This window comes from Mastacembelus armatus, chromosome 21 (genome assembly GCF_900324485.2).
Source record: "Mastacembelus armatus chromosome 21, fMasArm1.2, whole genome shotgun sequence".
In the NCBI taxonomy this organism is placed as follows: domain Eukaryota; kingdom Metazoa; phylum Chordata; class Actinopteri; order Synbranchiformes; family Mastacembelidae; genus Mastacembelus; species Mastacembelus armatus.
This window is the reverse complement of record NC_046653.1, coordinates 11,734,739-11,761,735: the sequence shown is the minus strand read 5'-3', so window position 1 is coordinate 11,761,735 and position 26,997 is coordinate 11,734,739. Positions and strand designations below refer to the sequence as shown.

Below are 26,997 nucleotides of genomic sequence, written 5' to 3'. Positions count from 1 at the left end.
ATGACCTGAGAACAGCCTACAGTCTGAGATGTCAGCTGACATAGATAAAATCAATGGCACTCTGTGACTGAAATTTCCATTATTGCTGTTTGCATTTGTCATTTTGGAATGAGAATCTGTCCCAGACCCACATCTCATCACAATTTATTAATATTTCAAGAAAAGTACTTTTTAAACAGAGCAGCACTTTTGCACTTTTAAGGAACACAAGGTAAAACGAGGCCATTTGGATGTTAAATTTGATATATATTTTTATAGAACCATTGTCATCAGTGTTTACAGCGATTAGTGCATGAAGCCATGCTGATTTACTGATCCCCTCACTGTGTAAAAATACTGAAATGCTCTGAAGTGTTGAGATAGTCTTTTAGTTCTTTTGTTGCCTTCCTCAAACAACTTCAGCAGTATCTATTCAACAAACCATTTTGTTTTGACAATAACAAATGCCTCTAACTTTCCGCAGCCCTGCCATCTAAGAAATAGAAATAAATGATTTTTTTGAAAGAAATATTCATCTTCTTTCTCCCTTATTGTTTCGTAAAGATAAGGACACTCAGAGGCACGGTGTTATCTGCTATCGTTTGTATAGATGCATATGACTTAACTGTTGCTATTGTCCTTCCAGAAAAGAGGCAGTTTAGTGCTGGTTTTCACATGTTTCATATCAATAATTAGTTTTATCTTTTTGGAAATCTCACTTTTGATGTACTATTTGAAGCACATAGCATCACATGAAGAGTCAGACAGCTTGGTGGTAGCATTTAACCACCTAGGAGTACATGCTTTTCATTTTCTCCATATCCATGTTGCTATATCTCCAAAGACAAGCATCTCTTCACCACTTTTCATCAGCTTTTCCATAATAAACAAATCATTCAACTTACGTGACTATGAAATATATATATTCAGGAGCAGATCTTTGAGGCTTTATATATTTCAAAATGATTTAATAACTGCCCAGGAACAATTTCAGAAGCAATTAAAATTTTGAGAAAAAGAAAAGTGGCAAATGGTTGACAAAAGTTGGCTGTAACTAACTGGTGAATCATCAGTACAGGACATGCATTTCAATCCAAAACTTCCTTCATCTCTGCAACATGTGGCTGGGACAGTTTATCAAACTGAAGGTTTATCTAAGTGTGGGGGAGAAGTGCTATGCTGCAGGGAGATATTGCCTTTACTTGCACAGCACCAACAGAGCAAAACAATGTGCCGCATGATAAAAAATTGCTTCATAACTCTCACATTGTGTGTCTGGCATCATTATGAGGCACAATAGCCTCTGGAGGGCTCCGGCTTTTATTGGCGTGCCTCTTGCAGCAGCAAAGTCTCATCCATTAAACAAATCAGGGGGTTATGTATTAGATTAGCTGTACAGCAGGCACTGGGGAACGCCTAGAAGAACACATGAAACCTCATCTCATTCCCTCTCATAATCCCCTGGAATAAATTACCTAATTGACAGCATTAAGTTGATACTGTCAGAAGGTACCTCTTAAAGGATAATGTATAATGAAAATACACAATGTTGCTAAATTGCATTTTAGTTATTAAAAATGATAAACGGCAGCCATTCGGGGGATATTCAGAGTGAAGCCTCTCCTTGTAGCATACTGCCAGATCTCATTTTTCCATATTTCTTAATAAATTTGTGGTGTCAGTGATATTAAAAGCTCATTTCTGCTGAGGAATATTTAATAAAGCTTGTGTGTGATAGGAAGTCAATGTCACACAGAGTCAGGAAACTAGTTGGTGACAGCTTGGATCGCCCACCCCCCACTGGGCTGCAGTGCTAGGCATATGACCTATACGGTGAGAGATGGGCTGCCCCCCACTGGTGAGAGGTCAATACTGCAGCACAGGTTCAAGAAGTGCCCCTCACAGTTCAGTGCGTTATTCATTCTGCAAGCAAGCTGAAAACAACAGGGCCTTTTGACTTTCTTCAAAGTGAGAACTGTCCGCATCCCATTTTCTGAAAAGTGTTAGGTAGTACGTGGTTCAAGGAAGTTCAGCTCACTGTTCCAGGATCAGAAAAAGCACCAGACCAGGCAATGGGTGTGTGTGTGGGCGAGTGTTATGCCTTCAATGAGAGAAGTGACCTTCCTATAGTTAAAAAATAAAAAGGTTGTTTATGGACTTGAGTAGATTATTGCTCAGGCATATACTTTGATGTAATGTAAAATTAAAAGGAAGGTAAGCTGCCTCCTCCAGTCATAATAATTCGAAGAACTGCTTTGAAGAAGAGCATAAACATCACACTTTTATCCCTTAAAAGACCCCATAATAAAACAACTTACTTCCAGTCTGTAGGGTCGGCCACATAATACAGACATACATAATGAATCTTGTGTCGTAAGAGTCTTATGTGTTTCTATTAGAAAATTTATGTTTCAATTATTTCACTTCCACTCTGTGTCTTAGTGTTAATGAATCAGATAAATAGATAGAATACTTAACAAAAAATAAATTTATTGGACTTTGCCTAACCAAGCCTAACACAAATAGCCCAGGGTGTGTGCATGTGTGTGTGTGTGGGTGGTGAGAGTGGGGGACAGTCAGAGTACATGATTTCTGTCCAGATGTGTGGACATATTGGATCTCCAGGAAGTCTTCACCCTTCACCTTAAAGTGGGAAAATAGTCTGCAGATGGTTCAGGAACTAATAACCTTTTGTCACATTGTTGAATATTTTCAATTATCTTTTTTTTTTTTTTTGTATAGCTATTTTTCTGCTGCTGCAAAGTCACTTCTTTCAAACTATTACAAATAGCTCAGTGAGCACGACATCACTATCTATATGTTCTGTTTGACTTTTGTGTCATTTACACCGAGCCACCCCTGGAGGAATGATTACTGATAACTGAGGAAAAATAGAAAGCTTTGCATAAGGCGCAGTATGAAAAAAAAAAAAAAAAGTTGTTTTGTCAAAATGCCTTTTCTTCATTGCTCGATTACAAAACAAAGCAACTTTAGATAAGAAGAATAAATATTTAGAAACAAGGAATCTGCAGCAAAAATTATTGTTGTGTTCACTATAAACCTGACAGTTTATAATGAAATATATTTGAGTTCACTACAATTCCCAAAGTGCAGTGCTGACAGTTAAGTTATAAATATGTCACATCTGTATATGACCTTCAAAATTGCATAGGAAAGACACCTATAAGTGACATTCAGCTCTATTTTACCATTTACACCTTCTCCTATCCTTCGCGCAGTATTTATCTCGACTATGTTTAATGTGACAGGTGCAAAGGAGCCGACGCACAAATTCAGAGGGCTTTTGGCCAGCCAATGGCAGCGCGCACAGAGTTGAGACTGGCGGGCACCTTTGCCAATCGCAGCGTCTGTGGGAGGAGTTGAGAAGCTCGGAGGTGTGTTTGAAGACTACGAGACTACAGCTGCACACTGTAGCCAAGTCTGGGAGTAATGGCATGAGTACTGGTTTATACTGTTTAGACAAGCGTTACATTGCGCGCGTTGGAAACTAATCGACTATTTTTGCTTTCCCGTCAGTCACACGTTCAGCCTGCAGGCTGTGAGAGGCGAGACGGAGGACAGACAAACAAACTGTAAACTTCGTCAAAAAAGCGACTAAAGTCCCCAAACTCACAGGCTGAAGACGCTTCAGACGCAAACGATTCGTCCTTTCTGGCTGTTTCAAGGAAAGATACACTGCTGGACATGTGAATTTAAAGGAGATACTTGCCAAGCACAACAATGAAACCGACGACTGCCCTGTGTTGCTTCGGCGTTCTCCTGACTTCCCTGGTGTTTGGGTCAAGCTCTTCACAATCAGGTGAGTGAACACCGTCCGTCTGCTGCTCGGTGCGCAGTTCGGTGTTTGTGGTTGATCTGATCGGTGCGCCCTAAGCCTATAGTGGCACAACTGTCATCATACTTTCACACTGATGTTGTTTATTCGCATGGCACAGGATGATTTGACAGATTCAATCTGCACCACCTGCCGGTTTTCACCTTCAGCCTTGAATCCCAGTGTTGAAGAAACGAGTTAAGCAAACGACACTGAAAAGGGAAGGATGTGCAGAGAGGCACAGGTGACAGAACGCAGATTGTAGCATTACACATCTGTTTTGTTAAGCTGAATGAATCCGGGCGAGTGACTTGCTCTGTCTCCCTCCTGCACAGAGCGGCACTGTTGAATTTTGGGAAAGGGGAGAACCTTTAATGTCCATCACACGTGTCCTTTAGAAACAGAGTGGACAAACGCACAGGAGTAGGAGCTTCGCTTTTTAACAGTCTACTGTGCTCTTGTCTTCCCTCCTGTGGATAGACAGGCTGTCGACTGCGAGACTCTGAAAAGTTCCTTCATGACTGTTCTATCCTCACCTGCAGACTGTGGCAGTATGTGGGATGATAAGCTGTTACCCTGGCATCCTTTTTGTTTTATTTGAGATATTGGTTTGTAGCACAGCAGAGCAGCTCTACGCTTCGATTGCATGCGCACCTATTTGATCGAGCTACTTTTAGTTGAAAGTCCTATAGGGACGCGGTTGGAAACAGTGTCGTTGTGCTTCTAGTGCTGATATGTGTAACTCTCTCATCTGTGCAAATTGTGACAACTGTTGTGAACATTTATCCATATGCGTTCTGTAATCGGGGAGGGAAAAAGCATAGCGGATTGCCGTGAAATTATATTATTCCTCATTTTAGAGCGAGTCCCCCTAGGGATCATGTGGAACATGTGGACCACCGTTTGACAATCAGCCTTGCAGCGCGCAGGAATCACGCTGGCAGTAGCAGTACCATTTGTACAGCGCAGCGGCGCTCTTTACGCACAGGGACGCATAGGTGCGCTCACGGAGTGATGTGTGTATATGTTGGGTTTTTTGTTTGTTTCTCTGTATGTCTCTGTGCGCGCATGCGTGTGCATGCGTGTGTGTGTGTGTTAATACTGCAAAGACGAAAGTAAAACGCTGTTATCCTCATGCAAAAATGATACATATCCATAATGCAAACCCGTTCGCTACGGTGCAGTGAAATGAACAACGCATATACTTAGATAATATTCATACCAAATTATGGTGTGTTATTTTCAATTACATCTTCGATTTTGTTTTCAAGCCTTTGTTGAAAATCTGTAAAGGATGTCAGGTAGTTCAACTTGTATCAATGTATGAATTTATTTTTTAATGAGAGGACATTTCGACCCTCTTGTGCTTTGTTGGTTTGGTTGCTTGAAAGTCGAGTTAGACTTTTTTTCCCTATGGCACTTCTGTTAACGCAGTTTGTTTCAAGATTAAATATTATTTTCACCTTCATCCCTCAGATTTGATCTCATACCGGTGAATGCGCACAATATTACGCACAGGCCCAGTTCTGCAACCTGAGAGTGAGAGTGAGAGAGACAGACAGACAGACAGAGAGAGAGAGAGAGAGAGAGAGACACGCGCACGCACACGCACACGCACGCACACAGAGAGAGAGAGAGAGAGAGAGAGAGAGAACAATATGGATGGATGCGTGTTATCCTGTCGTTTTAGATTCAACTCTGTATTACACTGATTAAAAAACAGCCAAGCTAATTATTCGACCTCGCCTGAAGAAACACTGACTCCTGCCTGTAAGTTAACCCCTTTAGTGCAAAATTGTTTAAGAAACCTTATGTATTAGGTTTGGAGGTATTGCGGGCGCAGTTAGTTAATAATAATCTCACAATCCTATGCAGTCGTTTTTCACATATATAAATATCACTTTCAAGTTTAAACTTCAACATATTTCTCAAGGGGAGTGTTTTATAGCGCCTGTCCAAGCAAGGTTCATCCCGGATATAAAATAAAACACAATTTATTTTAATAGACCAAGGGGAAAATAAAAACAGCGATTACTTCACGCACCTGTGCTTCAATAACCGGGCTGGTACATTAGTCGGAAACGTGGGAATCCAGCATGAAGGTGACAGTGGTAATTCTCTCTTACACAGGCAGGCTGGTATACAGCCCTGAATCTTGTAAAACATATTTGGAAGTTAAAGAAAAACAGGAGAGAAACACAGATTGTACAACTATCAGTGTGTGAATCGGCGTAAAGGCGGATTAAGTCTTGTCAGTGAGTAGGAATTGGCAGCGGAAGGGAAAGTGATGGAATATGTGCGCGCTGGTGTCTGTGTGTGTGGGATTCGTCAGTGTGTGCGCACTGTAGCCGGGAGTACGGTGTCAATACAGGGAAACAGTGCATGCATGCGCGCTCACACGCGCACTTGGGTTGTAATAATCTTCTTTGATACAAGCTTTAATCTAATCTAATGACTCATTAAAAACCTAATGCTGCGTGGTTTAAAAAAAGATCGGGCTAAATTTGTGTAAAAATGTTTTTACCATTCCTGTTGCTTTTACATTGTTACTTTTAAAGCAACTGTGAAAATCTGTAGCTTTTCTAGACCTGCCATGTTTTAATGTGCTGGGTTATTACTGGAAATCTCTCACATTCTGTAACTTTCCCAAGCCACAAAGTGAGACACATATATCACCTAAAACTGGAGTTAATATGCTTTCACATGGCAGCAGGGTACAAGTCTGCAAGATGCTGAGTGTGCCACAAGGTCCCCGCACTGCACTCTCCTCCTCCTTGACTGCAGCTATATATTGGAGCTGGAGGACAGATATGGGAAATGTATACAGCTGCTGACACTAAACCATATGGCCATATGCAAAAAAAGAAAAAAAACTCTATCAGTGTTTTCATATATTTTGTGCACAGGAGTCAAGTCAAGTCATCTGTTCCAGATGCAGCTGTGAGTTGGTGCCTTTTCAATTAGTGTAATCACTGCAGTGTAGATAAACTACATCCTCAAATGACCCCGTTTTACAGCTCTAAGCAGCAGCTTTTTTTCTAATTTGAATTCTCACTCAAAAGGTGACTGGCTACCTTCTAAAAATGAGACGGTATTTCAGAGAGAGTTTGGTGGGTCTATCCACTGCCACAACCTTGATTTTTTTTTTTTTTTTTTTTATAGTGGCACCGATTGTTTACTGCATTGAAACTGACAATGCAGTTCCAGTGTGCAGCTGATGTGAGTTCATAATACATCAAAATGTTTACAAGGGGTCGAGCAAGGAACAGAGAGAGACTCAGCTAGAAAAAGGAGACATGAGGATTTATTATTTCTTTTGTTCTTTGCTCTTTTTTTGCTCTCCCGCTGCTACAGACTGACACTTTTGTACACTATTTATTGCGTTTTTTTTTTCTTCTACCAATTTGAAGTATACGAAATGAATGGTGCAACATTTGATGGCCCACACAAGCTCTGATTTGCCACAAAGGCCTCTTACAGTCATATTTTCGCTTGATGTCGCCTGTTAAAGGAGCCCTGACCCTCCATAGACACCAGGCTTTTTATTAGAAGGATGGTGGTCTTTGATTAGATGGGGATCCACTTCCATTTGTTGGAAAAAGGAATGTGAACTTCTGTGCTTTCATCTCCTCTGTCTCAGTCTGGAAGAGAGGTGAGGAGTAAGTTAAGATCACCAGTCCACTATACAGCAAAATCTGTTGAACTAATGTAATTTAACCATACATCAACCTGTTATTCTTTTATAGATAGCCAAGGTGAGCTGATAAATTTGGTCAATGCCAGCTGACAGAAAACATGTGACTACTCAGCTGTTGTGAATTATTAGATGTATATGTAGTTTCTCCCTTTCTTGTGAGTTTCTGGTTATTCTCTGTGTATGACAATGATAAACTTAAAAAATAAAAACATACTAATGGTGTCAAATTGTGCATACCTGACCATATGTTACTGGCAACCAAAGGGAAAAAAATTCCAGAAGATATTTGCTGCAGAAAAGAAATTCAGACCATTTTTATTGTGTGTTCCTCTCCTGGGGATTTCACCCTGCAGTCAGATAAAGAATAAAAAACCTTCTGTTTGTGTAATCTAGACTGGGGTTTCATTGTAGAATAGTGGAAGCCATTAAGTTTCCTATAAATCTCTCTACTTCTCAACAAACAAACTGCTTTTGGCATCAAACAACTGACATTAATAATACATGAGTAGCACCCATAATGCTACCCAAGAATCCCAAATGAAAAATCACTCTAATATCCCAACAGGGACTGTGTGCATTGGCCTATTCAGTAGTGAGACTATGACCTTATTGTCCCTAATGGTGCGTTTTGTTTTCAATCTGCTGTGATATTACTGCAATATTATTTAATTACTACCACAGGGATTTGAAACTGTTGCACTTTTGTGTATTCTTTAAAATATATGTTACCAGAGTTTTTTTTTTTAGTTTTTTTTTTGTTATGGATGTAAAGAACAGATTATTTTAACTATTCCATGCTGAAGACACAACTGCAGGCACTGTTTGGACTTTTTTGATGGGTTCATAACAAGTCAGACTGTCTGCAGCCAGTAGAAATGATTGGCTCATATACTGCGTGACCTTTACAAGTGTCATACCCTCATTTATCACCTGCAGTTATAAATACACCATACATGTGCATGTATTTTGCCATGCATCATTGTCAGCTGGGCTATTTGTGAGGGATGTCAGAATTGGATTGCAGCATCACCAGTGTCTGTTCATGCTTAATGTGGCCAGCTGTTTATCGCATGTGTACTTAAAATGCAAATTCTATGTTTGAAGGATGGTTTACAGGCAATTACCGCAGATTTAATAAGGTTTGTAGTGAATGGAATGCCTGTCTGTTTTTCACTGCCTTTATGTTTCTTTTCTGTTATGGTTTCTTTTCTTGCTCTCAGTAAATGAACTGAGCATTGTTTTTTTTTTTTTTGTTGTTTTGTTTTTGATTTTTTAAAATTAATTAATTAATTTTTTAGAAAGGGAAGAGAAGCAGGAAGAGAGACACAAATAAAAATACTGATTACCTCGATGCAACACTGGCCCTGAGTGCTGCATACACAGCAACTAAAGTCCTTCATTAGTGCAACAAACACTGGACAGATTCTCCTTGTATTATTATTCATTATTTCTGCAAGGTTCAGGTCTGCTACAGGTTGAATAAGTTACATGAACAGATTGCGTGTGTGTGTGTGTGTGTGTGTGTGTGTTTTTATAGATATAGTTTAAGCTCCCTCTTAAAATTAAAACTGCATAGAACCATTTACAGTAATGTTACAAAAAATAGGGCTGTCAGTTTTTTACAGTCTTAAATTGATTTCTGTAAGATATGAAAAATAATCAATTGCATCAACATTTTTACATTTAATGTTCTAAATATACTAGTGTTTGTTGTGATGTCTGTAGACTTTTCTTCAAAATGTTGCATATTGATTTAAATAAGATTCACAAAAAGTTGTCCACCAATGCAGCCTGGTGCCAGTGTGCCTCACACATTGGCGTCTACACTTCGAGACTCACTCCCACACAGTTAGACACATACCCACACACTCATCCTGCCTTCACCCTGGGCCGTCATACTGAAAAATAAGGCAAATGTGTGTGTGATACAGGCCCTTGCAAGCCTCACTGTGTTTTCTAAAGAATAGATGTCGGTAGTCTGAGCGCATCATGCATGTCTGTCAGTTTGTGAGACTTTTGATACCCTTTGTTGTTGCCGCTACTCTTCTCACAATAAGCCTGTCTGTCCTCTGCATCCTCCAGAAGGGCTGAAGGAGGTACCAACCCTTTTGACAACCATATTTTCAGGGTTTCAAAATGTGGTGACAAATGGTCTGGGAAACATGTGCGTATGCTGTATGTGCGTGTTTTTGTGGTTACTGTGTCTGTCAGTGTGTATGGCTGCATGGTTGGAGGGATAGAGGGTGACTGACAGACTAACAGTACTCCAGAGACTCTGTCTCTGCTCTAGTGTCTGCTTCTTCCTCTTCCTCCACCCACCCTCTGCCTTCATCTGTGGCTTTGTAAACCTCCACATAATGTGGGAACATTAAAATGACAATGGAAATTATGGCTAATCTTTGTTAAGACACACTCATTACCGCCACATTTTAAAATGAGAGTCCGATGATAAGAGTTGGTCTGCAATGTTTTTTCTCTCTCTGAAGCGACAGCCTGACATATTGGAGTGATGTGTTTTATTCTCATTTTTTTGTGTTATTTTTCTATTCCCGCTCACAGTTAATAATGGTGGTGAACATATGAAAGGATGATAATAGGCTGACAACTTGGGCATGAAAGACTAGCTCCACCTTCAAATGAGCTTTTCATGCAGTTCTGCATGTGGGTGTGTGTTAAAGGGCTGATGTCTCTCGACTCTCTCCCTCTATGACTCTTTCCTCTTTTAGTAATCCCCTTCTAAAATATTCATAGCTCATCTGCATTTACAATGTAATTACAGACAGGCTTTGAGTGATAACAGATATGGCCGGCAGAACACAAGCTTCCCGCAAAATCTTGATTTGGTGATTTGTGTTCCTGAATAAATGCAAAACAAGTTTGCGATGTGATATGTGGGAGAAGAAGAAATAGAAGAAGAAGAAATAGTTCATTTTTAAAAGTAGTTAAAAGAAATGTTTGTCTTTACTGCTCCGTCTGTCAGTCAGGACAGTTGTAGCAGGAGTTTCCAATCTGTTTTTACCATTAAATTACATATTTGGATTTTACTGCACCTTTAAGAAATCGTTTACCGTCTATGATATTGCTGCTCACACAGTATTATAATACTGAAACTATCTCTATTGCCCTCACTGCTGAAACCCTGTCCCCATCTTTTGGGCACTGTTGGCCTTTGTTTAGTGCTAATGGAGCAGTGTGGCCTGTATGCTATTCTTGCAGGTCGATTTTTCACTTGTGTTAGAGGAGAGGGGGGGCTGGTGTCCTTTTAAATTAAGCACTTGGCGTTTGTGACCTGTAATAAATGAGTTTGCAGTCAGTCATGGCAGCTGTAAGGAGACATCTGGGAGCAAAGGAGAGAGGGACATATTCAGGCTTTACTGGGAAATGAGGATGAAAAATGGCTGCACCAAACACGCTATCAGTTATGCAAAAAGTAACAGTAACTTTATTGTAAAATTTCAGCAGGTCGCTATACAAATGTCACTGAATGTGTAAATGAAAGGTTATATCATGAAGAATATTGCAGTAACATTATCAAGATTAACAGTAAATCACAGTGATATCACTCCTGATTACAATAAGAGAAAAATGTGAGTACAAGAAGCGCATTAAAAACTATGGCTGAGGAGTATGAGCATATAATATGTCTGTGTTATTATTATAGTTATTATTCATCAGGGATGTAGATGAGGAGAACAGAGGCTGCATTGAACAAATTAACAGGCTGAGACAGAGAAAATGAAAAAGCAAAAAGTAAAAGGAGTGATCAGTTTTGATTTACTATTGGTCACCAGGGACATATATTTTTCAGCCTCATCTCTCTGTCGTAATAATAAAAGACAGTATCTGTATAAAAAGACTTTGTACATTTCAATCAACTGCATTTCACCTTTCGGCAAATAGATTTTTATGGATTTACTTTCAAAATAAGTGTACCATAAAAAAATATTTGGTGTGCTTTCTAGCCAGCATAGCTGTCGCTTGTGTGAAGCAGCAGTCACCTTGCAGCACAGCAGAAATAGCACAGCTCTCTTTCCCTGGATGTGAAGGTACATAAAGCACAGGATGAGAGGAGCAGGAAAGGCAATTGACCTTGGCTGCTTTTGGGGGATGGCTATATAGCCATCCGGATGGATGGTGTGGTTCTGCAGATTGGCAGAGAGGGAGGGGAAGAAAGGAACAATGCTGAGTATGGCAGTTATTGTTCACAGTGTAGAAAAGAAGATTTAAAATTATATGCATATTGGTTAAATAATAACTGTAATGCAAAAACTATTATCCATCAAACCTTGTCTTTGTTAGCATTTCCTCCAGCATTGATGGTTATGTAATATCTTCAGTATTTTTTTGCCAGATTTTTATAGCAACTTCAGACATACTGGAAAACTGTAACTATGAGTATGTGTTTGTGTATGTGTGCATGTCGTTGTGTACTTGAAGGTATGTGTGAAAGTTGGAGTGTATATTAAATGTAAGAGGACCTAAGTACAATCTGGGTCCAAAGTCAACCATGCCATTTTGCCCTGCTGCTCTAGACTGTTTACCTGAGACATGGGTGCTTTGTCTCAGCCAGTCACTAGCGCACGTGTAAACACTGCATAGCATGCTGTTTTCAGCCCCCCCTGCCTTTGTTCCAAAACCTCTCCCACAGAGAGACATTATCCCCCGATGGCAAGGTGAATGGGGTGCTGATGTAAGGTTGTTTGTAGCAACGACAGAAAGACAGGAAAAAAGAAAGGATGAAAAAAGGGAAATTCTCCTAATTTTAGCCAGAAAAGGGCAGCCAGGCAGCCAGGTGGCCAGGTACAAGAGAGGAGAGGTGTCTTTCGACAGGGATGGGATATGGGTGAGTGTCTCGGGAGTCTTGGTTAAAGTGGCCGCTATCACAGGAGCTGGACGGACAATTAATCAGCAGCGGCCTAGAGGGGGAGCTGGGACTCTGACAGGGACACTTCATTCTGTACAGGACACACACACACACAAAGACTCAGACCAGCTGACAGGTTCCTGTATAGCTTCCTCTCACCTTTTTCTTTTTGCTTCTGTTCTCATGGCTGATCTTGTTTCCTCTATCTTATCCTCCTTTCTTCTATTATCTCTCTCTGTGTCTCCTATTCTCAGGTCCAATTTTTCGTTCCCTTCTTCTCCATTCACCTTGCCTTTCCTCGTGTCTCTTTGTTTGCTCTCGTCTACTTTTGTCACATCCTTTCTCCCTTTTTCCTCCTCTCCTGTCGTCAGACACATGCGTGTAGGTCAGTAAACCTCTTGATTAGAATCAGTTGCGAGTCCCTCTTGTGACCTGACAACTGATTCCAAACTCTGTAGAAGTTGAAGTTTCTTGCGGCTGTAGGAGGAGACAGGCAGGTTGAAAGAGAAGAGAAATCAAGTGAGATGGGGTGGACTGGTGGCTATACTTCACCTTAACTGCTCCTCCTGTCTTCCTTGCACTCGTCCCTCCATTTCTGCCTTTCCACCCCCTCTCTCCCCCCGTGGCTGGTGCTGAGTGATTGATGGATTCAGGTTTGACATGGCCCGGTTTACCTGAGGGTGTTAGTAAGGACACTGGTAAGGTCTAGCCAAATGCAGGGCAGAGGCAGACAGGGAAGGTAAAAGGCAAAGAAAGGATGAAGGGTGCAGTAAACACTGGTGACCATCATAGCTTGCCGCTGTTGCTGGGGTGAGTAAGCTTTTCTTCAAACGGTGTACCTTTTCACAGCTTTCCATTGCCTCACCCTGTGGCTTTTCCACTATGGCCAGGAAGCATTTTTGTTTTTGTTCAGTCTTTATGACAGGGATTTCATTTTAAAATCCATCTGAAGATTTTTCTCAGTATAATCATAGGATTGCTAATATTTAAAATAAAATAGTTATACATGACAGCAATACCATTATGGCATACAGCCGCGCACCCTCGAAAAGATGAAACAAATAATAGAGGATGCAGTCCATATTACAGTATGTTGTGTTGGTTGGAGGTGAATGGGGTGGTAGGATATGAGTAATCTGTTGATGTTCCTCGTCCTTCGCGTTTAGTTTTGTGTTCCACTGACACAGGAAACTGAGTTGCAACTGGCTGGTTTATTAATGCAGACATCGATGTCTGAGAATAAATGTGCGTACATTGACTTCAGTGTATGTGTGTCTCCAAGTTGTATGGAGACTGTGTGCTGTGTCCCACTGCAGGGGGGGCCTGGTCTTCCCAGTAAGCAAACACCCACTTGACATGGAGCCAGGCAAAGAGTGAACAAGGCCTGCAGTGTCTCCCTGCTCGAAGTGCTTTGTCCTGGAGGAGGCTCCCGCGTGGCTCCTGGCTCCCTGCGCCACGTGACACGCCTAGAGATGAGGGAAGCACTTGTCTCATGAACATTGTCTGCACAGGGATGGGCCCTCTCCAGGACTCACCAAATTATTCCTGGGCAATAATTACATAGTAATATCCCAGGTACCAGATATGCTTGATGCAAAAATAATAGTTTAGTTTCCATTTGATAATAGAAGCAAAATAATAATATATATCAATTAAAGTCATAAAGTCTTATGTCAAACAGTTAAGTGTTAGCCTTTTCAAGCAGATTTGTACTTCAAGCAGCAACACTACAGCCTCAAGCAGACTGCTCCTAAAGCTGACTGTACAGTGACCAGTGTTTTTTTTTTTTTTTTTTTTTTTGTTTCCTGTGATTCAGTACTGTGTCATAGTGAGGTACATGTACACTCCTGTGATACTCAAGTGCTGCATATTTTGCAGTTGTTTTTTCAAGAATCATCTTCATTGTTTTTGCAGAATCCAGAATACTTCCACACTTGGATACGCTGCCTTTAACATGGCCCCTGACATGTTTTTCTGGCATGTGATTGGATGCTGGCAGGCAATGGCCAGAGGACAAAGAGAAATATCAATTTATACCATCAACAGATAGTAAAAATACCATTAACAGAATTTGATGCGGCTGTATCTCTGACTCCTGTATCGTTTTTTCTGATATGTATCGGTTAATCATTACACCCTACTTTTCAAGTTTTGCCAGTGTAAATGTATTTTCACTTTCTTAAGGCATCATGCAGTAAAGCATTTACAGTGGGTACGGAAAGTATTCAGACCCCTTTAAATTTTTCACTCTTTGTGTCATTGCAGCCATTTGCCAAAATCAAAAAAGTTCATTTTATTTCTCATTAATGTACACTCAGCACCCCATCTTGACAGAAAAAACCAGAAATGTAGAAATTTTTGCAAATTTATTAAAAAAGAAAAACTGAAATATCACATGGTCATAAGTATTCAGACCCTGTGCTCAGTATTGAGTAGAAGCACCCTTTTGAGCTAGTACAGCCATGAGTCTTCTTGGGAATGATGCAACAAGTTTTTCACACCTGGATTTGGGGATCCTCTGCCATTCTTCCTTGCAGATCCTCTCCAGTTCTGTCAGGTTGGATGGTGAACGTTGGTGGACAGCCATTTTCAGGTCTCTCCAGAGATGCTCAATAGGGTTTAGGTCAGGGCTCTGGCTGGGCCAGTCAAGAACGGTCACAGAGTTGTTCCGAAGCCACTCCTTTGTTATTTTAGCTGTGTGCTTAGGGTCATTGTCCTGTTGAAAGGTGAACCTTCAGCCCAGTCTGAGGTCCTGAGCACTCTGGAAGAGGTTTTCTTCCAGGATATCTCTGTACTTGGCCGCATTCATCTTTCCTTCAATTGCAACCAGTCGTCCTGTCCCTGCAGCTGAAAAACACCCCCACAACATGATGCTCCCACCACCATGTTTCACTGTAGGGATTGTATTGGGCAGGTGATGAGCAGTGCCTGGTTTTCTCCACACATACCGCTTAGAATTAACGCCAAAAAATTCAATCTTGGTCTCATCAGACCAGAGAATCTTATTTCTCATAGTCTGGGAGTCCTTCATGTGTCTTTTGGCAAACTCTATGCTGGCTTTCATGTGTCTTGCACTGAGGAGAGGCTTCCGTCGGGCCACTCTGCCATAAAGCCCCAACTGGTGGAGGGCTGCAGTGATAGTTGACTTTGTGGAACTTTCTCCCATCTCCCTACAGCATCTCTGGAGCTCAGCTACAGTGATCTTTGGGTTCTTCTTTACCTCTCTCACCAAGGCTCCTCTCTCACGATTGCTCAGTTTGGCTGGACGGCCAGGTCTAGGAAGAGTTCTGGTCATCCCAAATTTTTTCCATTTGAGGATTATGGAGGCCACTGTGCTCTTAGGAACCTTGAGTGCTGCAGAAATTCTTTTGTATCCTTGGCCAGATCTGTGCCTTGCCACAATTCTGTCTCTGAGCTCCTTGGGCAGTTCCTTCAACCTCATGATTCTCATTTGCTCTGACATGCACTGTGAGCTGTAAGGTCTTATATAGACAGGTGTGTGCCTTTCCTAATCAAGTCCAATCAGTTTAATTAAACACAGCTGGACTCAAATGAAGGAGGAGCACCATCTCAAGGAGGATCAGAAGAAATGGACAGCATGTGAGTTAAATATGAGTGTCACTGCAAAGGGTCTGAATACTTATGACCATGTGATATTTCAGTTTTTCTTTTTTAATAAATTTGCAAAAATTTCTACATTTCTGTTTTTTTCTGTCAAGATGGGGTGCTGAGTGTACATTAATGAGAAATAAAATGAACTTTTTTGATTTTGGCAAATGGCTGCAATGACACAAAAAGTGAAAAATTTAAAGGGGTCTGAATACTTTCCGTACCCACTGTAACTCTGCCTCTGCACTATTCCTCCCTCCCTCAAGTGTGTCCAGTAAATAGGCAGTTTCATCCTCTCACTGCTGGCAAAATCTCCCCATCTCTGCCTGCATGGTGATGAGTATATTGTGTATGTCACCTGGCTGTCTCAGCGCTGTGTGCGGCTATCTGGGCAGGCAACACAACAACAGGTATCTTCTGCTCTCCCTCTCACTGCCACCTACCACACTTTAGGTTTTTGCTTTCTGTCTGGCTTGGCAGCAATGTGTAGTCAATAGGATGAATAAAACATACCTGAATCAGAGCCCTCTACCCTGGGGAATGTCAAGCTGTCAGTATAGCTTAATGGGAAAACATAGGGCCAGTCCCAGGGGTTGGACACTTTATCACGCAGCACCTTCAAAAAACACAGCCAGACCAATTGGTTTATTTCTATATCACAAATACACCGTGGTCTCCTGTTGACGCAACCATTGTATCCAAGCATTTCATCCAAGATGATAAGATTATTTTTTATTTAATAATATTGTAAGAGAGTCTTGCGCTTTTTTTTTTTTTCTTTGTTTAGCTAGAGATTTAGGTTCGACCAGTGCTGCGCAGTTTTGTAAAACATGTGTGCAACCATGCTACTGCAAACAATTTTGGACAAAACTTCCTCTAAATTGCATATGTGCAATTCATCCAACTAGTCATTCTGAAAAACTACCACTTAACATGCATTACTACACATTATACACTCATACCAGCCTGTGGTGATGGTAGCTAACCCCTGCAGCTAATCATCTTTAAATTAGGGTTGAGGTCTAGGTTTAATTAGGCCAAGCCATGAGGAGGGTTGAAGCCTAACACTAACTCCAGCAACTACAGCTGCCAAACCTCATCAGCTTAATGGAGACTCAAACCCAGGGGGCCCTCGGGGGCCCGACAGGCTAGTCTGACTTTTTGCCTTATGCCAACCACACACACACACACACCTACACTAACACAAGCCAGATAGTAAAGACATGATGAAGTTAGTGTGGTAGGAAAAGTTAAACTTTTGCATTTAAATATCCATTTATGTTTAACGCATCCCATTTCTATTACATGTGCTGAACAAACAGTCCGGCTACTTGTGCAACAGACAGTTGTGTGCACTTCAAAAACAGATTCTCTCTAAAAAAAAAAAAACAAAAAAAAAAAAAAACAAGTGAAATTCTCAAAATTCCCATAAGATATATGGCTATCATCAAGCCTGGTTTGATGCAGCACCTATATCCCCTTATTCAGCAAATTTGTAATATGAATTGGTCTGCTGCTTCTTTCTTGCCATCTGGTACAAGGTAGGCTGTCCGCCCTCTGAATGTATCCTCCTGGAAGAAAAGAGGAGGCTGTAGCCAACCAGAGCAAAAATCTCATTCTTCCATGCCAGTGCCTGTTTCTTACCTTTATTCCCCTGCCATCTCCTTCTGCTCTGGAAATCACAACTTGGCTGTTAACAGTCAAAAAGAGTAGTATAGAGAAGGGTGTGTGTGTGTGTGTGTGTGTGTGTGTGTGTGTGTGTAGGCTTTAAATAATACTGTTAAGTGTTTTCCATTGTTTGGGAAGTCAAATGCACATGACAGTGAGCTTTGAAAGACATCGTTCACAGAAACACTTAACATTTTTTTCATTCACACAGCATGTGAACCCATAGATACAAACCACAATAGACATGCGGTACACACATTACACACATGAAATGGCCTTAACAATCAGATTGTCTGTCAGAAGGAGAAGGCCCATAGAATGTATCATCATTTCTCCTCCTCTCCCCACCCACCATCTGCTCCAGCATTTCCCTAACTGATTTACTGTAAATGGAACAGGCAACATGACAAAGCACTTGTTAGGGCCATCTGAACATGCTATCAGTAGAAAAGAGAGGGGAATCAGTGGTAAATGCTCAGGGGGGCAGACACTGAAAGGAGAGAGGGAAGGTGGGAAAGAGCAGGGATGAAACTCATTCTGAGGGAGGCCATTACCCACAATGAGCTGTAAATAAAACACAGGTAGACAAATATACAGGACAGAGAGGGGAAAAAAGCAAAAAACAATGTGACAATGTGTGGATTGAGATACGTGCAGTTTTATTTAAGAGATCTAACGAATAGAGTGAAATGAGAGGAAAGCTTGAGTCAGGGCCCATTGAGCCAGCAGTCAATCTTTTTTGTTATGAGTTGTAAGGATAGTTCATGTGTCTGTCAATAGCATAAACACTCCACAGTCCAAACAAAAAGGTTGCCATCCACAACAAAAAGTCAAAATAACAGTGGGTAAACAGATGCAGATGAAAGTCAAGATTCTCATAATAACATGACAACCAAGATCTCAGATCACATCACTGTGAAATGATTTTTGAGAAGATTGATCTTCAATTGTTTGGCTTTGAATACATGGAAGGCAAAAAGCAGGAAAGAATGAGATTTGTGTTTTTACAATTGATCCACGTCACCTTGACCAAAACATTTAGTTCATTCTTTGCAAAACTAAAGGTTAAGGATAATGTTTGTGTGTTTCTAAATTTGAATTTAACACCTTCTTCCATTGTACCGTGTTTCTATGTTTCCCCACCACTGTCATTCTCACTGTTATGGTTTCAAAGTTTGGCAGCATGAAAATGACTGTAATCACAGTCTAGAAACACATGTAATCACAATATTTAATAGGTGAAGCTTTTATATTGAAATGTATGAAGCTTCTGGCAACTTGATGAAGAAAGGATTCAAGGAGAAGAAATGTGAGTATATGGCTCCTGTATTTGTGATAAAGAATTCTATCAGACTGCCAGATTATTTTCAGGAGCCATCATGTAACGGACCTTCCCATCCAGAGTTCATAGGAAAAGATGTTTGTAATTTATACCTTGGTATGGCATGTCTTGCTTCTCCCATCCATCTGTTCACCTGTCCTCTATATTTGAGATAGCAACACACAGCAAATAGATAAATAAAGACTGAGCAAAAATTGGCAGTGGGTGTGTTTGTTCTGTGGGGCATGTTGGCCGCCTCTCTGCACTGACAGCCAGTCTGTCTCAGAGGATTGAGTGACGGAGAGGGGCAGCGAAGCTGGCAGGACGCTAATGGGTGTGATGCTAATGAGCTGCAAGCCAATAAACAAGCTCTCCCTTCCCCTCCCCTCACCTCTGATCCCCTCTGTTTGTTTAACACGCTCGCAGATGAGATGAGGTGAATTCAACCGCATTGCCAGAAAACTACAAAAACAGGTTGTAATAGCAATGAATGAAAGCTTATTAAAATTTAAACTTAACCAAATATGCTGATTAAAACATGTTCTACACTGCTCTCCCCCACACTATATTGTATACATTACATACAGCACAGTATTAGGTTTTGCACTTTTTCATTAATAATTTAAATGTCACACCCTCAGATCTGCTGTCAACACTGTTAAACCTAAAATGAAAGGGCTTTTTAATGTAAACAAGTAGCTCACCATGTATTTGTTGACAAGCACTCAAACCAAACCAACAAGATATTTTCAGCAATTGTACCACTTCTTCATAAGCAGAACATTTTTGGTGTATTCACACCTAGAGAAATAACGCAGAACTGGCACAGCTAACCATTATGGCCTCAGCACTTTATGATTAAAGATGCTTTTCTGTGCTTTTCTTTACCATCCTATCTCTTTAACAACCTGTGATGTCTCATACTTTTCTCCTCTTTTCTACCCTGGAGAAAAGTTACTTGGGCCGGCAATGTCTGTCAAACTGGCATCTCTGACAGAGCGCGTGGCTAAAAGGCCATGCTCCGATTGGCATGGGATCCGCTGGCTGTGCTGTGTCAGGCTGCTGCCTTCTCTCCTTCCTTGTCCGCTTGGCGTTATTAGCATTCCCAAATCTGGAAAGATATCAAGTCCCTCCAACACCCAAATCGTTTTTTTTTTTTGTTTTTTTTTCAATCTTTTCTTGGAGTGTTTCTTCACCTTCCCAGAGGAATTTATTTGTGGCTTTTTGTTTTTATTTGTGTGTGTGTGTGTGCATGTGCATTTGTGTAGGCTATGTTTTTGTGTTTGAGAAACATAGCAAAAAATCTGTCTGTTTCCTTCAGCTTTTTGGTTCGGACAACATGAAATGGAATTGCATCAAACTATGTACTCCACAGTTTTGTGTATTATTTATTAAATAGATTGATATTTGTTGTTTAAAGAGAAAAGTTCCTCTGTAATGTAATCAATGCACTGATGAAGTGCAACCAGAATTTTATGGGTGTGTTGACAGCACTATTAATTGCTCATCTTGCTGTATCTGGTCCCCTTAGCTAATGACATTTCAGTCTGACAGGCATGAGAAGTGACCATGGGCAGTTTATACTAGGCAGCGAGAGGCCTTAAGCCCATATTGTGTTTTGCTTTCTTTTTTTTCACTGATTAATATTGATTACCCAGAGAAACCAATAAAGCCAAGTACTTTTGTGACTGAATGCAGGTTAGGGCCACTTGTTTTCTTTAGGATTTATTCTCTTTTAATTAAATGTGAACCACTTCATTTGGCCGGTGGTGAATGTGCTTTAAATGTCACTGTATTTCTCAATTACATCCATATCAAACGAATTTTGTCACTATGAGTGAATATTGTTTCTAAAATCATACACATTTATAGCCCTTTTCCACATTAGCAAAAAAAAAAAACAAAACAAACTAAGCTCACAGAAAGCTGAAAATGATGACCGTATCCAGCTGCCCCCTTTTTGAGTGCATTGACTCTTAGCGGTCAGAAGGATATGTGTTGGTTGTTTCTGGGCCAGGCTGCTACAGTGACATGCCCACCGACTGTGTGCAGCTCTTTCTCAGCCCTCATACATATGGAGCAGGGATGACACCGCTGACCAGAAATGGCGAAGGCCACACACGTGTATATTTGATCTACTGTATGTGTACGTCCATGTGTGCATTTGTATGAGTGCATATATGTTCCCAGATTTATGTGCATGTAGTCAGCAAGGTTAAGAAGGATCTGTCTTGCTGTGTGAGTGGCTCCCAGGGGATTTAAAAGGACCTATCAAATGGAAAAAACAGTGGAGCTATTTGTAATCCTGCCAAGATTTCCTGCACAGTACACCTCATCTCATAGGCCTTTTGTAATTACAATCATTTTAAAATGAGTGTGAAATTCAGTAGGGATGCTATCTCAATCAGATAGCAAAATCCATGTCTTTTATATGACTGCAAAATATAATACAAGAAACTTTTAAGAAATTCTCAAAGGATTACTCCGACTGAGTATACTGAGAACTTTTTGGCTAAAGCTAAATGCCTTTATCTGATTCCTCATGGTGTAATTGTGCTCATTTTGGATGATTTGCAGAGCTTATTGCATAATTGTGCAGTGCATCAGGCAGCAGAGCCAACAGATTTGTAGGGAAAAGAAGATTACTTTACCGGATGTGTCCATTTCATTATGTCAGTTCAGTTTGCTCATGTTTCTAATTGCTGAACTTACTCATACAGCACCTTAATCTGTTTGTACATGTACAGATGTGTTTTTGCAGACCAGTGCAAACTGAGGCATATGTGATAATCTGTGCAGAAGACTTTATGCCTTTACATTTGTTGGGCGTACGATACATTATCTGTTCATTATACTCTTATTCTCTCGTATGTGTGTTTGGATCATAATGCAGCTAATCTAATGAATTCTGGATGCCAGAGGAATACATTCTCTTCACATGCCCTGCAAACTCACCCGCCATTACCCTGGCCAAGTTCAGAGAGAGACAGATGGGGGGAAAAAATGATGATAATTTCCTTGTCTTTATGCCATTTTATTTTTTGTCCCCTGTGCACATGTGCACACACATGTGCAGGGCACACTTGGAGGTGGAAACAAAACATTTAACTTTGAAAGTTGGGCTCATAATTAGCCGAATTAGTGGTAGATCAAAGAGGACAATTACGGGGGGTGTTTGTGGTAGCAAGGGCTCATTAGCATCACAACACATGGACGTGGCCATGAAAAAGAGAGCGGCAGAAGGAGTCTCATTACGGAGCACCGCTGTGCTTACGCTGGGCCACATGCGGGTAGATTGGCTGTCATGAGAGAAAGGGAGAGAGAGAGCGAGAACAACCAGCTCTAACATGTAAGCTGAAGAGGGTGTGCGCTCACACATGGGATGCAATAACACTTGATAATAGATATAAAACATACATGCGTGTACACACATACACGCTCAGATATACAGCTTCTAATTTTTTCAGGCACAAAGGAAAACAAAAGCTAGTCCCTGCCTGATCTAATCCAATTTCAGCTTAATTAAGAGGGGAATTAACTTTGATCTGCTGCAGTGTAGTAGGAGCTTGGTAGCCCAGGCTGTAGTAAAGCTGAAACCCATAAGCATTCGTCAACCTCACCCTCAAAGTCAGACACAGATTGTTTTCCATTCATTCTACACTGTTTGAACTCAATACAGATAAGAGCAGGAAAGATTCTATTAGGACGACCTGAGCCTTCCTCGTTAGCTAGATCTAACAAACTCCTGGCAGCCAGCCACTGTGTGTGGCTCTCCACACTAATGGCATAAGCAGAGCAAAAGATCAAAGGTTTTGGGACAGCCCTTTATTTTAGCAGTCCCGGTTGCTGGTTCTTAGTCTTTGGTCCAGTAACATGGGTTAATGAGGTACTGAAGCATATGCTTTAAAAGGGTATATTTTTTTTTCTTCATTATTTGTGAATTCTGAGTATGTTTTAAACCAAAAATATAATGCATGCGAAGATGTGAGGCTTTCCTTTGCAGACGGCACAATTGGGCTTAATGTCATGTTCAGTTGAAGTCTGTAATTTACAAAGAGCATAGAAAATCTTTTGTCTTGCCTATGTTCCACAGAAAAAAATGCTTTTGCAATGATTGTTTGAGACCATCACTGTCTAAAAAAGGACTGTATAGGTCACCTGTGCAAGCAGCTTATCATGACCCCAGTTTTATTGTTAGATGACCTTTACTTGCCATAGTAATTATGACATAAGCAAAGGAATACTGGAAAAATATTCACTGGTCACAGTAAGTTGTCAGTTGTCTTTTTCCAGAGAAATTGTACTTTTTCACCAATAAATATGGATCTACTGGGCTGATTAAGTTCTATTCTCTGTCTTGATGGTGCAATATAACTCTGGTTTATGAGATCTGTATCCATGTAAACAGCATTGCAGATCCTGTTTGATCTTAAACTGTATTCACAATGTAGGAAATCTGTGCTATGCATATTGAAAAGCAGCGGAGTGTCGGGATGTTGAAGGAATGGCTGTACTGATATATCATAGCAGGTTTTTTTTTTTTTTTTTAAAAAGTGGTTTAATTTTTCAAAAGTAAAGTAAAAAAATAAACAATAGGGAGAACAATGAGCAGATATGTACAGTGTAAAAAAAATCTAAAATAACCTTGACATGTGAAATGTTTGCTCTGTAGATCTCTTATGTCTAACTCGGACACTGTTGGTCATCATAGATCACAGCCTTTTCTTCCATAGCTCAGTGATCCACATGCACACCATATGTATTCCCCATAACTTTGTTTCTTCCCTGTATCCCTTTTTTTCCCCTGTTGAGTGTTGAAAATCTTCCTCTTCCTGCCACCATCTCCCCTCTGTTTCCCTCCATCTCAGGGGAAGGCTAGATCTGTGTATCTGCACAGCCCTCCAGGCCACAGAAGGGTGGGACAGCAGGATTTAGAGGTGCACAGAGTGCTTTGATTGACAGTACTGATAATCATTGTAATAGGTGCAGGGTGAGGAAAGTGGGAGGTAATCAGCTGTTTCCGAAATGCCGACGCCACCACCAGCACTCTCCACTCTGCCAATGTGGCGGTGAGGTACAGGAAGAACAGAGGGCGTAAAAACTATAGGAAGGAAGGAGGAAGAATAACAGGAGGGGTTGCTTACCGAGGGCTGGCCTGACGACTAGTTAGAGAAGACAAATCTCATTCATCTTCCTCTAATGTGGCTGTCAAATATCTTCTCTGGAGGAACATGACTTAACTGCAGTCTGTAAGAAAGTTGGAGAGCCACATGTGAAATGTTGCCTTTCATGTCTTTGGGATAGCATCGTTTTCAGGTGCACCTTTCATACAAAAATAACATATTTTTTTAATAATTTCAGGATCTGCTAGTGTCTACATTAAGAGTCTGACTGAATGTTGTCAGCCTCCCCAATGCTGTCTTTTAAGTACACTGTGGACAAAAAGAGTGTGAATAGAATTGTTTCATAATTTAGTTTGATGAGCGTCGGACACTTTCAAGAAAGAAAAAAGTTGCTAATGACATTTCTTTAAAAACACTTTCTTTCATCGGCTTAATGTCTTTATTTTCCCTCTTAATTCTGCTTTTATCATTATTATTTTGCTGTCATTCCTTTCGTCCATGTCCCTCTGTTTTCATGCTTTCTCATTTTTGCTTTAATATATGCCCATTACACAGAGTTAATAGTATTTCTGTGCAGAACATGTTGAATGGTGGTTATCTTTAAAAGCACAGCTGTGAAGGTACAGATATGCCTGCATAGAGCAACTAGAATTTGTGCTGGGTCTTTGAACTACAAGCACAGCTAATCATATTTTGTCCGTGCCACTGCTAGAGCCTGATCAGTGTTTATACATTACACATGTGTTTCTGTGTGGATGTCCCTGTTTTCTTCTGCAAATAGAGGGGCATCAAATTGACTGACTTCCAATTTAATTTAGTTTTCATTGAATTTGGCTCAGACAGGTTCTGATTTCCTTTCATTCTACAGTTGATGTTTTGTCTGGAGTATTTCGGTTGTTGTTTTCCTACACTAAGCCATGCTTCTGTTTCAGAACCGCTAGTGGAAATGTTACCTGTTTTTGTCATACCCTTGTTTGGTTCTGGATATAAACATCAAGTTACGAAACTTTCTCCATTGTCACTGGACATAAACGATAGACTTCTATTGTGCAATGTACAGTGTATTTTGGAGACTGGCCTTGTGTTTGCTTATGTTTAAGGACTTGTTGGTATTTAGATCACAACATGAGATCCATAAAAGGAGACAGGCAAATAAAATAACTTTATATTCTGTGTATAATCAAAAGTAAGGAAAACTTGCAGGGAAAGTTGAACTGTAATAAATAAATAATAGATGTTACTAATAGCTGTCAGCTGATTGACTTTGTTGCCTGAATACTAGCATGTTGACAGATCAGTCCTACTTGAAATTAACTTGATTAACCATCTATACCTGCTAAGGAGGCTGTATAGTTTTTGGTCAGGGCATCCCTGTGGTCAATGTGCCATTTAACTGGTTGTATTTCAACCTGTGGCCTTTGTTGGAAGTCACTCTCTCCAGGGCTGTAAACAGGATAAAAAGTAGAAGCACTCTGAATTATCCAAACCAGATGATTTCTCTACACTCCTGAGATCAGTTCAATGTTTACAACACAGCAAATTTTTAAAATACCACACACTGGGGAATTAATCTAGACCCTTCATCATTCTTAAATAATTAGCATCTATTTTTAAACAAGCTCTCAACATTTTGACTAACACTAGAACAGCATCATCATCTACAGAGCTCCCTATTCTGTTTCTTCTGCTCAGATATACAGTGATCTTAACTCGCTCCAGATTTAAATAAAAATGCTGACATTTCTCTTTGGTCTTGTGAGAATATCTGCAGCCGAGAGTAAACATTTGTTTAGAGAACAATTTGCTAAGCAATCCAAAAAGAGTTTCCAAAAAATTCAATCGGCAACAGTCCATAAAATAATGAAAAATTGCTTCATAATCAGTGTAAAAGGGCAATTTTGGCTAATGGCAAGATTGATGACAGAGATATAAAATTATTAGGAGCCTAAATTCCATGTGGAGCCATCCAGTGCAGGTCAGCAGCCTTTTTGATAAATGGTGGTTTATTCAGTGCTCTTCATTCAGGTCCAGCCGTGTCACTAAGTGAGCATGGAATGGGAGTTTTGTCATGTAATTGGCCTCCATGGACTCCATTGCTTGACCATTTTGGTTTAAAAAAAATAGTAATAAAAATATTTCAACCCAGCAAAGTCACCTTTTCATGAAAATTCACCTCCCGGGTAAATTGAGACTCATCACACCCTCAGACCAAAAGGTTCACTTGTCTCAGTCAAAGTCAAACTGGATCACATGCTTAACCAACTAGTAGACATTCTGCTGACTGTGCCTGAATGACCAAATCATCTGCTTAGGCTGACAGTCCTAAAGGTGCATTACACCTGGAAGAGTTAGACCCCACAGGTCATATCGAAGTTTGAGAAACAGTGACTAAGTGGCTAAAAATACAACATGCCCCCAGACAGAGCAGAACCCTGTCTAACTCCACCTGGGTCTGAAAAAGAAGACTAAAACCACTATTAATATTCAGTGCACTCTGAATGTCACAATATAATGACTTCATTTTGTAAACGAAACAAGAGCCAAAACCAACCAACCATCAATTGATTCAACTCGTGACTGTCCAGTATCAGGTGTAAGATGTGAATGTACCTCTTTTTGACATTTTTGAAGAGAAAGTATGACAGGACATCAATCTGTGCTACATTTTTAAAGCAGGGCCTGACCAGAGCTCGCCGAGTTAAAATACCAAGCTGGTTGGCTTAAACAGACTTCACTTCCAGTGTTTTATTATGGCGCTGGTCTCCTGTGACCTCAGCCAAGTCCTCGAGTGGCTGCACTTCAGACTTTAGAGCTTTCATTGAATTGAAAGAAAGTTTCTGTGACATTTGTGGCATGACTGACTCATTTTAACTTTTCCAGTGACTTGGCACTGCTGTAAAA

At 40.5% G+C, this 26,997-nt stretch overlaps 1 protein-coding gene across 1 annotated transcript in view; it reads left to right on the top strand.

Annotated features, from left to right (window-relative positions):
• Positions 1–3,434: 3,434 nt before the first annotated feature.
• The window catches only part of erbb4b (erb-b2 receptor tyrosine kinase 4b), a 267,536-nt gene continuing 243,973 nt past the window's right edge, over positions 3,435–26,997 (top strand). Inside the window, exon 1 of the mRNA XM_026295315.1 lies at positions 3,435–3,799. Coding sequence (XP_026151100.1) covers positions 3,721–3,799 — 79 coding nt within the window. The 5' untranslated portion in view covers positions 3,435–3,720. The remainder of the gene's footprint in view (positions 3,800–26,997) is intronic.